General features: G+C 52.3%; 5 protein-coding genes across 5 annotated transcripts; 3 read left to right on the top strand and 2 right to left on the bottom strand.

The window, feature by feature from the left end:
- Positions 1-247: 247 nt before the first annotated feature.
- BX661DRAFT_184392 (uncharacterized protein) lies at positions 248-1,375 on the top strand. Its single transcript, XM_051536491.1, has one exon. It carries the CDS (start codon positions 315-317, stop codon positions 1,239-1,241), a length of 927 nt encoding a protein of 308 aa, XP_051390845.1. The 5' UTR covers positions 248-314; the 3' UTR covers positions 1,242-1,375.
- BX661DRAFT_184391 (Metallo-dependent phosphatase-like protein) lies at positions 1,376-3,731 on the bottom strand. The gene has a single exon (XM_051536490.1). The coding sequence runs from the start codon at positions 3,388-3,390 to the stop codon at positions 1,459-1,461; it is 1,932 nt and encodes a 643-aa protein (XP_051390844.1). The 5' UTR covers positions 3,391-3,731; the 3' UTR covers positions 1,376-1,458.
- Positions 3,732-6,967: 3,236 nt separating this feature from the next.
- Positions 6,968-11,923, top strand: BX661DRAFT_36823 (uncharacterized protein). The gene has a single exon (XM_051539108.1). The coding sequence runs from the start codon at positions 7,355-7,357 to the stop codon at positions 11,642-11,644; it is 4,290 nt and encodes a 1,429-aa protein (XP_051390843.1). The 5' UTR covers positions 6,968-7,354; the 3' UTR covers positions 11,645-11,923.
- Positions 11,924-12,038: 115 nt separating this feature from the next.
- Positions 12,039-14,388, top strand: BX661DRAFT_184388 (Metallo-dependent phosphatase-like protein). Its single transcript, XM_051536489.1, has one exon. It carries the CDS (start codon positions 12,374-12,376, stop codon positions 14,303-14,305), a length of 1,932 nt encoding a protein of 643 aa, XP_051390842.1. The 5' UTR covers positions 12,039-12,373; the 3' UTR covers positions 14,306-14,388.
- Positions 14,389-14,643: 255 nt separating this feature from the next.
- BX661DRAFT_225313 (uncharacterized protein) lies at positions 14,644-16,036 on the bottom strand. Its single transcript, XM_051538937.1, has one exon. The coding sequence runs from the start codon at positions 15,924-15,926 to the stop codon at positions 14,772-14,774; it is 1,155 nt and encodes a 384-aa protein (XP_051390841.1). The 5' UTR covers positions 15,927-16,036; the 3' UTR covers positions 14,644-14,771.
- Between the last annotated feature and the right edge of the window lie 283 nt (positions 16,037-16,319).

Raw genomic sequence — 16,319 nt, 5'->3', positions numbered from 1 at the left:
GGCTGTTGTATATTGTTAAGGAATAAATTATTATGTCAATGAATAAGGATACCCCGCATTAATAGCTGTGTTTCAGGTAGATGGACTTCTGGGCTTCATTTGTATGCGACTATGATTGCAAGTACAATTGTGATTGCATATTTGTGCAACGCGTGGACCTAGAACCAAATGCAACGGTGGTGCAGGGGGGGCTTTAAGAATAGGACTAGACACACGTCTACTTTTTTCCCCTCCCTTCTCGGTTTTATCACCTATTTATCTATTTTGTTCGCGCTTTTTAATTTCGATTCAAACTACATTAAATTATCTATATCATGAGCAAATCAATCGCAATCGTCGGCGCGACCGGCCTCCAGGGCGGCAGCGTTCTCAAGGCGCTCCATGCCACCGGCAAGTACAGGATCCGCGGGCTGACCCGCGACACTACCAGCGCCTCTGCAAAGGCCGTGCTGGAGAAATACCCGGGCGTTGAGCTGGCAAAGGCCGACCTCGACGACATCGATTCATTGCGCCAAGCATTCAAGGGCGCAGACATTGTGTTTGGCGTCACCCAGTTCAACCCCACGGGCAAGCCCCAAGACAGAGACCGCGATCAAGAGTACGAGCACGGGAAGGCCATAGTCAACGCTGCCATCGCCGAGGGTGTTAAATCCCTAGTCTTCAGCAGCCTTGACTCCATGAAGGTAAACTCTCACGGCAAGTATCCGGGAGTCAAGCACTTTGAGAGCAAGCACGAGGTCGAAGAATACATTTCGAGCAAGGCAGGCCAGATCCGCGGATACTTTGTTTATGTGGGGTTCTACATGGAGAACTACGTGAATTATTCGCGTCTGTCGCCAGAGGACGGCAAGACCGTCGAGTTTACGTTCCCATTGAAGCCCACCACCAAGCTGCCGCTTGTTGACACTGCCAATGATGTTGGTTACGTGGTGTCGTATATCCTGGACCACCCTGAGGAGTGCCTCGAAACTGTAATCGAGGCGAGCAGTGGCTACTATGAGGCCCAGGATATGGTCAACGCATTCACCGAGGTCACTGGCATTCCAGCCCGCTATGTCCAGATTCCGTATGAGGAGTACCTGGGAACGGAGGAGATGATCCAGATGTTTAAAGGCATTGAGGAGTTTGGGCTCTTCAATGGCAGAACTGAGTTTATCGAGCGCGCCAAAGAATATGATCACAAACTCACCACGCCAACCGAGTTCTGGAAGAACCGTGGATGGACTGGGCCTGCCAAGTAAAGTAAAGAAAACGCACTTTTGTTACTATTACTTTTTTTGGTCTCAGCATTCAGCTCGCTTCCAAATGGCAACTGTCAAACATGCAACCCACAACACGTGACTTTAAATTAAATATTTAGAGTAAATATAATAAATACATTATTGTGTTTTGTGCTATGCCATATCAAATGCCGCCCGGGCTTGCAAATGTGCGGGATGCGCCGGCTCTAGGCCTCATTCAGTACCCGTACGCGCTCTTGTCCTGGCTCATCTGCCGCGTGTGGTGGTCCAGCCGCTCCTCGAGCGCTGCAAGCGGCCCGACCTCCTTCTCGGCCGCATCGTATGCCGCCTGCTCGTCACACACCGCCTGCATTGCCGCGTCCTCAACCCGCTGCTCAGAGGACGCCTGCTTGCGCAGCGGCGGCAGCTTCTCGTTGTCGCGGTCGTAGCGCTTGGCCTCTTCAAACGACAGCACAGCCATCCGCAGCCCGCGCCCGCCCGCCGACAGCTGCCCAACCGGCAGCCGCTGGGTGCCAAGCAAGCCCTTGAGCTCGTTGACTGTCTCAGCCTCTGTCCGAAGCACGCGGAAGATGCGCGATATCTTGCCCACCGCCAGGATCTTCTTGCGGATCGTCTCGCGCCGCTGCTCGAGCTCTGACGGCTGCGCACCAGCGCCACCGCCCAGCAGCGCCGCCGGGATGCGTATGCTCTTGCCCGGCCGTGGCGACCCGGCGATGCTGCCGTCCATGCTGTCGCCTTCGCTGTCGCTGGCAGCGCTCACCTCGGTAATCCTACCAGACTCAGCGGCCCCAAGGGCATCAGACGCGGCACCCGCCTCGGCAATGTTCTCCTCGAGCTCGTCCTTTGTGCAGATGTCCAGAATGGCCAGCAGCATGTCCGTCATCTTCTCGCCGACAAATGGCAGCGACCACGTAAACACGTCCATAAAGTTGGGCAACCAGTACGGGTGCGGCGAGCAGTTGAACTGCCGGATGTTCATCACGTTGTTCTCGTACTTGAGCACCGCCGCCTTGTTGTTGTACGCGTCCAGGTAGTTGGGCGCTGAGAACAGTGTGATCACTGCCGGGAACGCGTTCGCCTTGCTCTTGCGGTACATGCGATACCCGGCATCCTGCGCCTCGTGCGCGCGCACCAGCGACAGCAGCCCGTTGCGCTCGAGGAACGCGCACGTCGCTGCGTAGCTGAAAAAGTACGAGCATCCGCGCGCGTAGTTGTGCACAAAGTAGCTCTTGTTCTTCTCGTGCCCAAAGTCCTCGACCGGGTCGGCCCACAGCAGGTCGCACATCAGCCCATGCGTTGGCGGCTCGCGGAACCGGTCCAGCGCCCGCAGGTCGTCAAGTGTGTGCAGCTCAGGGCTCAGCCCCCCGTGGATGCATAGAAACTGCTTGTTGACCACCGCACCGAGCGGCAGCGCGCAGAACGATTCGACCGCCGCCTCGTACACGTGCTCCGAGTACTTGTGCACGCACTCGAGCTTGAACGTAAAGTAGTCCGTCAGGTGCCGGCACTCATGGTTGCCGCGCAGCATAAACATCGTCTGCGGGTACTTGATCTTGAGCGAGTACAGGTAGAGCAGGCACTCTATCGAAAAGTACCCGCGGTCGACGTAGTCGCCCAAGAACAGATATTGCGTCGATGCTGGGTCGCCGCCAACCTCAAACAGCTTCATCAGGTCGTAGTACTGCCCGTGCACGTCACCGCAGATGGTCACCGGCGAGTCAATCGTCAGCAGCGTCGGCTCGGCGCGCAGAATCACCGTGGCCTGGCGCAGAATCGCCAGCGCGTCCTGTTCGCGCAATCGGCCCTCGCGGAAAAAGTGGTTGCGCAAAAACGCACACTGTGGCTTTGACGCGTCGCCGCCCTCAAACACAGTGTTGGCGTCAGGGATCTCTGCCGCTGGCAGCGGCACGTCTTTGACCATCCGCTCAGTCGTCCCCGGCTTGCTGCTCTCATCGGCTGTGTGTACGCTGAACCCGACCTTGGGAATGGAGCTCCATCCTGCGGCCGACGCCGCTGTGTCGCCATGAGCTGTGTCGGCGCTGGGGCCTTCAGGCGAGACATCGCTCATCTCAGCGTCCATGGTGTCGCTGTGGTGTGTGCTGCCGGCTTTGTGCCTCTCCGAGGGAGAGTCGACGTCCATGTCCGCCATGTCTGAGTGTCCTTGTTAATGTGAATTCAATGCCTAGCCGGCGGCACTGGTGGTAGGCGGTGGTAATTATGAAGCGTGCTAGTAATTAGCAAAAGGGCGAATGGCGCGCTGTCTCTGCGAATAAAACCTGTGGCAGCAGCGTTGACACGCGAATTCAGAGACAAAAAAGACAAGGTGCGCGTGTTGTTTGCGTGTGCTGTTTGCTTGTATGGCGAACCTGTAGTAATAAGAGTAAATACGCGGTAGAGGATGAAAGGTGAAAAATGTAGAAAATGTGGAAATCGTGAAAAAGAAAAGCTGACCTGCAAATATCTGTTTTTGGATTTGTGCACGTGCTTCAGGGTCCATGAGAAATGAGAAATTAGCTTTGGATTGAGAAAATTAATGATCAGTGCTAATTATTTAGCGACCCATGGATTAAAAGCAGCAGTTAATTACACTGACGACATCGGAACGGTGGCACCTTTGTCGGGTAAGTTAATGACGTGTAAAGGCGGCATTCCAGCCAACCTTTTGGTGGCACAATTCCATTTGGGCCGATGGCCGGTGGGTGGGGTGGTTTTGCTCATCAATTGTTCAGACAACACGCTTATCGCGACATCCGATAATCAGATATTACATGTCAATGTATGGTCATTGGAAGAACCGTCCAATTATTTTATTTGTTTGGTCGGTTTTTGTCCCCAACTAGATTGAGCAAATGTTTCCCAATTCGCATTCTGCGCTAACGGCAGGAAATAATGACAATGAATAGACAGGCGACGCAATAAACTCAATATCCTTGCATCGGCAAGCATACACTTCATATCTATGCTTTCAAGTTTGTTTGATTTCTCATCGCACGCATGAGAGCAAAAAGGCGCTCAACGTTAAAGCAATAACTGCAAAGGCATTTAAAATAGCAGCATAAACCCCCAGGGTGCGTACATGGTTGGGGAGGAAGAGGGTGGCAGAAGCGTTACATGCTTGAAACACGTGTATATTATGCAGGAGAAATTGTGGACGACAGCGCTGAAAATGACAACCTATACGTGTTAATTGCAAAGTGAGCTGCAATATAAAAACGATCCCAATTTTAATGCGATTGCACTTGTATGTATAATTAATTATTTTTAGCATGAGACAATAGAAGCACGTGTCGAAGCCAAAATAAACATATTTCATTCGTATTCACAAGTCAAATTTATTGTGTACTGCCATGTTTTGAACTTGAAAAATGCAAGTAGGTAATGGCGCAATGATTTTTATTTGTCACAGCAGATGCGATTTAAACATTTAGCGCCGGTCACGCTGTGAGGCCACTCTCGCGTGAGAACGCTCGTCGAAATTAAAGCCGATCAATGAAATTGCCAAGTGACGCAAACAGTGACAGAAAAAACTGACCGCACTTTTGTGTGCGTACTTAATTACCTTTTTCGCTCTAGTATTACAAATGAATCACAATTGAAGGCAGACAGACATACAGCTGTAGTGCTGCAGCGTCATTGTCATCGGCAACTTTAAATAACTATGTTCTCATTGTGTAGAATGGCATGTTGCTATGGAAGCAGCTTTCTTACTAAGCGGCGGCCACAACGGCTTGGTTGAGTGCTGGCGAAATAAAAAACATTATTTTGTAGAAAAGCGAGCTGCATGAGACAGCTCGTGCCTGTTTGCGCCATCCTGCCTTATTGAATTTTTGACGGCTCGCGAGCCACGGAAGCGGAGCGAATCGAGTGGTAGTCTGCCAAGCTGTTTGGTCTAGTGTTTGAAAAGTGGCGATTGGCTGCTGCCCTTGCCTAAAAATTTTTCTGCGGTGTTCGCCTTGGCAGACTAGCAGATTTGCAGCCTCTGGCTAGCCATTGAACCGCTCCTTTCTCGCTCGCGATTGGTGCAGGAAGCTGAGCCAGCCTCCCGGAGGAACAGCTCGCTGATATGTCCTATTTTTGCCTTAAATTTTCTTCTAATTTTTATCGCTCACTTTTGCACACCTCAAGTCCCAACAGCGACCAAAAGCAGCATCTGCATATTTCACCAGCCAAACTTTCTGTTCTTTTTTAATTCTCAAGCTTGCCTCTTTCCGCAATTTTTTCATTTATTGTTTTTTGGTGTTCAATTTTTCAACAAGCATTTTATATTTATTCCCGCAGCAGGACCAGCGCCCATTTTCGCACGATTGCCCGCAGTTACCGCCCATTTTCCACATTTTTGGGCTCTCAATCTTGACCGACACAGCACAATTACTGCTCTTTGACTGTTCCCCCCAGAACACCGGTACTATTTCCCCCCGAAACACTGACAATTGAGGCTTTGACCTATACAACAGACATTGTTCATTTCCTAGTTCGCGTGTATTTGCTATCGCGTATCATTCGGGCTTCAAAAAGGCATTACACTGTTAAGAGCACTTTGACTCTTTGTTTAATTATTTATTCACTTTTTTTATTCCTTCGCGCCTCGATAAAATCGGTTGCTTCGCGGTCCCGAGTCAGCATCACAAGTGTCGCCAGAGCTCAACCACCACCCGCGCTAACGTCAGCGATACTTGAACACATTTTATTTGACACTTGACTTCCGGAAACTTGAAGATCGATATTTTGCGTTTGCTCTTTTTATTGCTTTTGAATCCTCCCCTTATCCACCAATTCAGCGGCGCGCTTGTTTATTTTTTAAATCGCATCATACATCCTCGTGGCCGTCATCATCCATTCAGTCAAAAAAACAAGCCAGAAGAACAGAGGTAAATACAAAAAAAATTTTATGCAAATAAAAAGTCGACAACCATCATCATTGTTTACTTTCTTTGCTGGTACAAATAGCGCGTCTACACAAGCTGTTTGGCCCATCTTTTGATGTGATATCATATTTTCTATATTTGATCTTTGAAACCGTAGAGCTGGCCTCGCGCACGCAGAGATCATCCGTGCGCGATTTTGTGTTTTATCGCCATCAAATCCAATTTAAATCAGAAAATATTTCCCTTATTTTCCCCTTCCCCCTACCCAGCATGTCACTTCGGATTGCCTGTTTTTCAATGTCTTGCAGTCTGACCAAAATGGAAAGATACAATTTTTTGGTACATTTCTTTTTTTGCAATGGGCAACACACGACGAAACCTTGGACAGATTTGCTCCTCTCGCACATATTTCCTTTGATTTTCTTTGCTCTTTCGTAATTGTCAGCTAATTAAAATTTTATTTATTGAAAAAAACAAAATCGACATTGTAAACGTTTCTTTTTGTTTCTTCGGGGCCAGTACTTTTCATCTGTCGATAATTTATTTTATTTTTCATTTGCTAAGCGCATAAAATACCATAGCGGTTGAAACAATATTGGTGAGCACAATTGTTATTATTTGATTGGTAGATTCCAACCAAGAACAATAAGAACGGTTCAAGCATCCTTCTTTGCCTACCCGTGCGCACAATTGGATGTTCCCGGGACCACTTGTTCTCATTGAACTTCCAATTTTCCATAAGCCAAATTTGCCCTATATCACGCCTTCATCGCCACTGCTGGCAATTTGTACTTTATACTAATTAATCATTGAATGTTTGATTTGTCGCATACACCCATACACACACTTTATTGCAACCACATGTAGGAACGCACGGCCATTTGCACCTTTGCTCCGGTCTAAAATATATAATACTTTATTGCTCCGTCGAGCACCAGCAGCATCAGCAGTTGCTTTTTACCTTTCTGGGCCTTTGTCTCATTTTGTTGCTTGTCATTAATTCGCGTCTGCCTTTGCGCATATCCGTGTGAGCAGAGATATAATTTCAAATTGCCATTATTATTGGTCGCTTGAGCTTCGATTATCATTCCTGCATCATTGCTGCACCCCCAGGCACAGGTCCGCGCCGCGCCATTCACTTTATTGGGCAACACACAAACACGCTTTGGTTTTTATCCACCGAAAGGCCATATACGCACACAGACACAATAGCCGTATTTTGACGCATTGCCGCACACACAGTTGATCATGATGTCCCTCAACAGCGCAGAGCTCGAACAATACAGCACGGGCGCTCCAGACGCTGTCAAAACGCAATTTTCACCAGCCGCCGCGACAAATAAACTGCTCCCAACGATTGCAGAGGATCATCTGACTGGGATTTCGGAAGCAGACGTGTGTATCTCCATGCAGACAGCGCAGGGCACTTCTCAAACACTTCAAGCTTCGACACATGCAGCGAGCACTCCAAACATTGCCCTTTTGCTCGCCCCAGTAGAAGAGGTCTCTGGCGCTGATCTCGCTCGCAATGTTCATCTGACTTCTGCCAACAGCTTTTCCACCAGCATGTCTTCTGTCGGCGCGGAGAACCTTATTAACGAGCAGTCCGCCGCAACAATACAACTTCCCGTCAACAATGTCTCTCAACAGAAATACCAGCACACACAACAACAGCAACAACAACAGCCCATTTTACAACCTATTTCGCCCACAAAACCAGCTACATCCATGCCATTCGCATCATCCGCACATATTCTGTCTATCGACACGACTGCCGCCCCGTTTTTATCCGAGAGCCAGTCGCTAGTCCAGAAGATTGAAGCCGACACCACGGCCGTCGCTGTCGCCGGACACATGAACGCCCAGGTCCAGGCTCAGGTCCAGGCCCAGTTGCAGCAGCAGGTGCAGGCTCAGCAGCTCAGCATGGGCATGTTGGGAATTACGACTGAGCAGATGGCCTCGGCAATGTTCCACACCATGGGTCAGCTGCCTAGTGTGGCCATGGCCAACGGCCTACCGATGGCACCATCTCAGTCATCCGCAGTAGCCACTACTGCCGCGATGATGCATTCTACACAGGTACAACAGCACGCGCACGGTGTGGCCGCATCGTCGCAGCTAATGCCCGTGTCTAACAGGCACAGCCGCTCGGCGTCTGCCATCGACAGCATGGTTTCAATGTACCCAAATGGCAGCTCCAGTAGCGGCACACCGAAAAACGGCATGGTCGCTTTGTCAGCCAGCAATAATATTGCCCAGCCATCAGCCGCCCAGGTCAAGCAGCATTTACAGCAACAGCAGCAGGCGGCGACAGATGCCAGCGAGGTTGCAGGTATTGGCCATGGTGGCATCTTGTCGCCCTACGACACGCCGTCTGCCAACAACATGGGCGCATTTGTGCATAGTGGTCACCGGCGCCAAATGAGTAGTAGTTTCCCTTCGGCTATTCAGCAGCAACAGCAACAGCCGATTATGTTTATTGACACGCCAATGTCCATGAACACAGGACCACCGACAATGGTGCCGGGGACGCCGACGCACTTTGGACAGGTTCAGTTCCCGATGCACCACGCCCCGAGCTCGGCTGGTTTGCACCTGCAGTCTGTGGGAGCTCACGGCCACCAACATCACTCGCATTTCGGACACAGCAGACATCTATCACTCGACGCCGCAAATTTCAGGCTGATGGGCTCGGATTTTTCCTCACTCCACGCGCTGCCCATGCACGGGACCATTCACGAGCATCCCGCTGAAACGATGCAGACAATGCAGTTTGGGGCTGCAAACTCGATGATGCTGTCTCAGCAGCTTCAGATGCACCATCAAATGCAGCTGCAGCAGGGTCAATCTCAGCACAAGACAAACGGCCCGCTGATGGTTCGCACAATGCCTGTTACCCCACAACACCAGCCGGTCAACCCGTTTTCGGCCGGAGCTCAGCCCGCTCTTTTTAGTGACCTGACGCTCCAGCAGCAGCAGCAACATCAACAGCGGCAGCGACCGGTAGTCACACATCATGGTTCCTGTTCTGTCGACCTGGGGTCGTTGTCCTCAGCGTTCAACATTGCGCAGTTCAACCAGACGATGTCAGGACAGATGTCGCCGGTAGGCATCAACCCGGCAGCCATGTCCCTGAACTCCGGCGATATCAGCCCGATGCCGTTCGCCCAGTCTTCTAGCCAGATGCTTGCGCTTACTGGGACTATTGTCGCGCCGCCACTGGCCTCTTCTCGTGTTTCACCCGCCGTGGGCAGCGTTGCTGATTTCGATGACGATGACGGAGAGGATGATGAAGATGACGACGATGTTATTCGCTCTGGCGATGACGCCGAAATGGATGGCGTTGAATTCAAGGAGTTGGACAAAAGCAGCTCAGGCAAGGGCGCCGGCAGACCTGCCAGCGGCGCCAAGCTCAAGAAGCCCACTGCGCCATACAAGCGTTTCCGCAATTCATTCATATTCTTTGCCAACGAGAAGCGCAGGCAGTTGAAACAGGAGCATCCCAAAGAATCCAAGATCCAGAACCGCTGTTTTATCCAGGATATGAGCAAGGTGTGGAACAGCATGAGCAGCGACGAGAAGGCACCCTTTGTAAAGATGGCCGAGGACGACAAGATGCGCTACGAGGCTGACGTGATTAAGTTCGGCCCTCTTGCATCCAGCACTCCTTCCTCGGCGCCGCTTATGACATCGGTCACCAGCAGCAGCTCTGCCGTGTTAGGAGTTTCGGCGTTGGAAGCAACTGCAGATGCGACTCCTACGACAAAGGGCAAAAGAAAGGCGTCCAGCGGCAGCCTGTCATCCTTGGAGACCCCCACAAAGTCACCCAAGTTTGCCCCGGTCCCTATTGCGCCCGCCCCAGTGATTCTGCCTGCTGTTGTATCGGTACCGGCTCCTGTTCCCGCCTTGGAAATAGCATCAGAACCAGTCTTTGCGCCAGCTTTTGCTCCGGCTCCCCAGCCAGCAGAGTCAAGCACCGCACTCAAATCATCTGTTCCTGCTGCTCCGACGCCGCTCATCATAGCTGCTTCCAAACCTGCGATGTCTCCCGAGTTCACTACAGCAGCTTTCGCACCAGTATCGGCCTTGATCTCAACCCCAGCTCCGGTCTCGGTCTCGGCCTCGACTGCGCAGCCATCTCAATTTGTTTCACCCGCTACGATGACAGTGCCTGAGCTCAGCATCCCTCAACAAACACCCGTGATCCCGGATGCAACTCACCACAGCATGGGTGTGCCGCTGGTGACACATATAGACACGTGTGACTTTACACAAAATCTGCTGAACCAGCAGGTGTACTTAGCGTGGATGCAGCAGGCATTTGGCCAGGACTTTTCGCCGCATGCAGACGAGTTTGACTCTTCCTGCTTTATCGGAAACGATCCAACAGCAGCCGACGAAGCCGCTTACCTCAACCCGCAGTCGCTATCATCGCCCTTAAGATTCAATCCGCACCAGCCGATGCTAGCTCCTGAAGGAGGAGTCCTTAGCAGCGACACCGCCAGCAAGACGCTTTCAGCCTCTGCTTCTGCTGCTGCTGCTTCTACCTCGATGTCTGCCAACGGGCCGCCAATCACCACTCTAGTGGGCACGAAGCGCAAGAGCAGCAGTGACGGGCAGCCGATGACCAACCTGCCAATGTCGATCAAGCGCTTCCGCAACTCGTTCATTTACTTTGTCAATGAGCGGCGCCGTGAGGTTCAGTACTCGAAGGACGGCACTCCAACGAACGTTGAGGTCAACAACCGCGACTTTTTGAAGGAGATGTCGACCAAGTGGCGAGCGATGAGCGAAGACGAGAAGGGGCCGTATCTAAGGATGGCATGTGCGGACAAGGAGCGGTTCACCAAGGAGATGCGCGAGTATGAGCTCGAGCACCCTAACGAGTTCAACAAAACTGCCAAACACCGCCGCCGTCGCAGCAGCACCAGCGCGAGCAACGTCAGCACCGCCATGAGTATTCCCGTTGATATCGCCGCCAAGCCGCAGGATTACCAGCTTCAACCTCAGCAGCAGCAAAATCTTGCTTTGGAAACCGCAGCTCCTCTTCAATATTCTTTTCCCGCAACCAGCGCCCCCGTCGCTGCCTTTGCCTCGGGCGGACTGAACATCTCGGTACTAGGCAACGCGTACCTGCCGATCTCGCAGAGCACTGCAGAGAGTCTGGTGACAGTGAGTTCATCATCTGTTGCCGATATGCCACAAGGCCAATTACAGTTCCAGCAGCAGCAGGGGTGGGCGCTGACATCCACTCCGATGTCGACAACTCACTCAACGCCCTTGCTCTCGCCCACCATACTGACGGACAAGGCTGATCAGCTCCTCTCTCCAAACCACCTTTCCAGCCTTCCCTTAGTCCCCGAAGATATTCTCATTTCCTCCGAGCCATTTGCAAGTATAAGCAGCAGTGGTAGTCTGGCAGGAGCCACAGTGCCGATGTCCATAGGCGTATTTGACAGCTCGAACGAAAAAATCACAACCATGTCAACTCTGCCCACTCTGTCCGAGGCTGCTGACGAGGACGCCGACATGAGCTGATTCGTCGCAGCGCTTGGCGAGAAAAATTGCAGTTGGGCCAACCCTCTGACTCCTTGGGTTGTAAATAGGCCTATATTAAAATGCAGAACGGAAATGGACAGAGACTGCTCTCGGCCTCCGTTCTGCGTCAGGGCTGCGCGTAGCAGCCCGTGTCTTTTATATTTCAAATTATTTGCATACAGCCAATGCGCGCTGGCGCTCATTTTTTGTATATTTTATCTTGCAATTTTGTGTTTAATCGTCTTTAAATTTATATAACAAGCCATCTATTTAAAAAACACTACATATATCAACAGAAAACGCACAAGCAGTTTACTTTTTTAAACTTTAAACACATGAAACGGAAAAAGTCGATTTCTCACTATATTTTTTGTATTGTACATTGATATTTAAGCACGTGCACAAATCCAAAAACAGATATTTGCAGGTCAGCTTTTCTTTTTCACGATTTCCACATTTTCTACATTTTTCACCTTTCATCCTCTACCGCGTATTTACTCTTATTACTACAGGTTCGCCATACAAGCAAACAGCACACGCAAACAACACGCGCACCTTGTCTTTTTTGTCTCTGAATTCGCGTGTCAACGCTGCTGCCACAGGTTTTATTCGCAGAGACAGCGCGCCATTCGCCCTTTTGCTAATTACTAGCACGCTTCATAATTACCACCGCCTACCACCAGTGCCGCCGGCTAGGCATTGAATTCACATTAACAAGGACACTCAGACATGGCGGACATGGACGTCGACTCTCCCTCGGAGAGGCACAAAGCCGGCAGCACACACCACAGCGACACCATGGACGCTGAGATGAGCGATGTCTCGCCTGAAGGCCCCAGCGCCGACACAGCTCATGGCGACACAGCGGCGTCGGCCGCAGGATGGAGCTCCATTCCCAAGGTCGGGTTCAGCGTACACACAGCCGATGAGAGCAGCAAGCCGGGGACGACTGAGCGGATGGTCAAAGACGTGCCGCTGCCAGCGGCAGAGATCCCTGACGCCAACACTGTGTTTGAGGGCGGCGACGCGTCAAAGCCACAGTGTGCGTTTTTGCGCAACCACTTTTTCCGCGAGGGCCGATTGCGCGAACAGGACGCGCTGGCGATTCTGCGCCAGGCCACGGTGATTCTGCGCGCCGAGCCGACGCTGCTGACGATTGACTCGCCGGTGACCATCTGCGGTGACGTGCACGGGCAGTACTACGACCTGATGAAGCTGTTTGAGGTTGGCGGCGACCCAGCATCGACGCAATATCTGTTCTTGGGCGACTACGTCGACCGCGGGTACTTTTCGATAGAGTGCCTGCTCTACCTGTACTCGCTCAAGATCAAGTACCCGCAGACGATGTTTATGCTGCGCGGCAACCATGAGTGCCGGCACCTGACGGACTACTTTACGTTCAAGCTCGAGTGCGTGCACAAGTACTCGGAGCACGTGTACGAGGCGGCGGTCGAATCGTTCTGCGCGCTGCCGCTCGGTGCGGTGGTCAACAAGCAGTTTCTATGCATCCACGGGGGGCTGAGCCCTGAGCTGCACACACTTGACGACCTGCGGGCGCTGGACCGGTTCCGCGAGCCGCCAACGCATGGGCTGATGTGCGACCTGCTGTGGGCCGACCCGGTCGAGGACTTTGGGCACGAGAAGAACAAGAGCTACTTTGTGCACAACTACGCGCGCGGATGCTCGTACTTTTTCAGCTACGCAGCGACGTGCGCGTTCCTCGAGCGCAACGGGCTGCTGTCGCTGGTGCGCGCGCACGAGGCGCAGGATGCCGGGTATCGCATGTACCGCAAGAGCAAGGCGAACGCGTTCCCGGCAGTGATCACACTGTTCTCAGCGCCCAACTACCTGGACGCGTACAACAACAAGGCGGCGGTGCTCAAGTACGAGAACAACGTGATGAACATCCGGCAGTTCAACTGCTCGCCGCACCCGTACTGGTTGCCCAACTTTATGGACGTGTTTACGTGGTCGCTGCCATTTGTCGGCGAGAAGATGACGGACATGCTGCTGGCCATTCTGGACATCTGCACAAAGGACGAGCTCGAGGAGAACATTGCCGAGGCGGGTGCCGCGTCTGATGCCCTTGGGGCCGCTGAGTCTGGTAGGATTACCGAGGTGAGCGCTGCCAGCGACAGCGAAGGCGACAGCATGGACGGCAGCATCGCCGGGTCGCCACGGCCGGGCAAGAGCATACGCATCCCGGCGGCGCTGCTGGGCGGTGGCGCTGGTGCGCAGCCGTCAGAGCTCGAGCAGCGGCGCGAGACGATCCGCAAGAAGATCCTGGCGGTGGGCAAGATATCGCGCATCTTCCGCGTGCTTCGGACAGAGGCTGAGACAGTCAACGAGCTCAAGGGCTTGCTTGGCACCCAGCGGCTGCCGGTTGGGCAGCTGTCGGCGGGCGGGCGCGGGCTGCGGATGGCTGTGCTGTCGTTTGAAGAGGCCAAGCGCTACGACCGCGACAACGAGAAGCTGCCGCCGCTGCGCAAGCAGGCGTCCTCTGAGCAGCGGGTTGAGGACGCGGCAATGCAGGCGGTGTGTGACGAGCAGGCGGCATACGATGCGGCCGAGAAGGAGGTCGGGCCGCTTGCAGCGCTCGAGGAGCGGCTGGACCACCACACGCGGCAGATGAGCCAGGACAAGAGCGCGTACGGGTACTGAATGAGGCCTAGAGCCGGCGCATCCCGCACATTTGCAAGCCCGGGCGGCATTTGATATGGCATAGCACAAAACACAATAATGTATTTATTATATTTACTCTAAATATTTAATTTAAAGTCACGTGTTGTGGGTTGCATGTTTGACAGTTGCCATTTGGAAGCGAGCTGAATGCTGAGACCAAAAAAAGTAATAGTAACAAAAGTGCGTTTTCTTTACTTTACTTGGCAGGCCCAGTCCATCCACGGTTCTTCCAGAACTCGGTTGGCGTGGGGAACACCTCAATGTTTGTCAAATATTCGGCCACATATTTAATTTCATAGTTGATTTGATTGGTATTTAAAATTAAATTGTTAACAATTATAATGACATTAACGATTGCTCAACAATGAAAAACAAGCTAATACTAAAGTGGAAAATGAGTGGCTTATTATAACCTCAGATCCTTAGAATACAATTGGCAGATGGTTTAGTTGACAATGACCTTAGGCAGCTGGGGAGCAATGGGACCCTTGGGAAGCACGGGGGCGGAAGGTGCCTTAGCAGGAATAGAAGCAGTGTTGTAGTTACCCTTGCCGCCCTTGAGGTCGGCCTTGACTTCGACCTGGTACCCGCCCTTGCCGCCCTTGTAATCGCCCTTGGGGTCAGCCTGGTAGTTGCCCTTGGGGTTAGCCTGGTAGTTGCCCTTGGGGTTAGCCTGGTAGTTGCCCTTGGGGTTAGCCTGGTAGCCACCGTTGCCGCCCTTGTAGTTGCCGCTGGTCTTGTTCTCATCATACCAAGCGCCGGCATTATGGTCCTGGGAGCTGCTCTTGCTAGCATCGTACGAGGCGCCCTTGTCGCTCGAGCTGCCCTTGCCGTAGCCATAATCCTTGGTGTTGTCGTACCAGGCGCCGGCGTCGTGCTGCTGAGCAGCATTCTTTCCGTTGTCGTACCAGGCACCCGAGCTGTTCTCAGTGTTGCCGTAGCCGCTGGTCTTGCTCTTGTCGTACCAAGCACCAGCGTCGTGCTGCTGAGCTGCGCTCTTGCTGGAATCGTAAGAAGCGCCCTTTTCGCTCGAGCCACCCTTGCCATACCCGTTGGTCTTGTTGTGGTCATACCAGGCACCAGAGTTCTTATCCTCGGAGGCGCTCTTGTTTGAATCGTATGAAGCGCCCTTGTCGCTCGAGCTGGTCTTGCCGTAGCCGCTAGATGCGCTGTTGTCGTACCACGTGCCGGCGTTGTGCTCCTGAGCAGCGTTCTTGGTGCTATCGTACTGGGCGCCCGAGTTGTTCTCAGTCTTGCCGTAGCCGTTGTTCTGGCTGTTGTTGTACCAGGCACTATTGTCGGCTGCGCTGGCTGAGTTCTTGTCGTTGTTGAACGTGGCACCGGAGTTGTTCTGGACACTGCCCTTGCCATTGTCCTTGCTGCTGTCGTACCAGGAGCCCGAGCTGCTCTCGTCGCTGGAGCTGGAGCTGCTGCTAGACCATCCGCCCGAGTTGTTAGAGGTGTTGCCCTTGGAGCCGCCATTGTTAGTGGTGTAGACGGGGTTATTGACGTTGACACCGTAAGTGTTGTCGCCGGGGATTGGAGCGGGAGCAGCGGTGGCGACCGCAGCGAGGATGAGGAGGGAGGAGATGAGCTTCATGGCCGAGAAGAAAAGGTAAAAGTAGATTGGATTATAAAGATAGTGGGTTGGTTGGTGGAGCGCGGGAGGAAAGAGTAGTAGTGGTTGGGATGAGATGAGATGTTGGTTGAGAGGATGTTGGTTGATCAAGTAATGGCAGGATGTATCTGCTGTTTATATATGAGTATGAAACGGATTTTTTTGCTCTTTCCCAAAGCATACCGTTTGTAAGCAGCCCATCCATACAAATCCACCAGTTTCTCTGAGCAAACAATATGCCTGCAATACAATTCCTTCCTCCATTTGCCGATATCCTGGACAAGAAATATTATAAACCTCGGAGGTAAAAAAATAAACAAACAAACAAAAAACCCATGGGTATATGCGCGTCAAGCTTTTAGACAAGGTAGTATC

The sequence above is a fragment of the Kickxella alabastrina genome (genome assembly GCF_025024165.1).
Source record: "Kickxella alabastrina strain RSA 675 chromosome Unknown BX661scaffold_15, whole genome shotgun sequence".
Taxonomy (NCBI): Eukaryota; Fungi; Kickxellomycota; class Kickxellomycetes; order Kickxellales; family Kickxellaceae; genus Kickxella; species Kickxella alabastrina.
The sequence above is the reverse complement of the archived record's forward strand: the minus strand, read 5'-3'. Positions and strand labels throughout refer to the sequence as shown.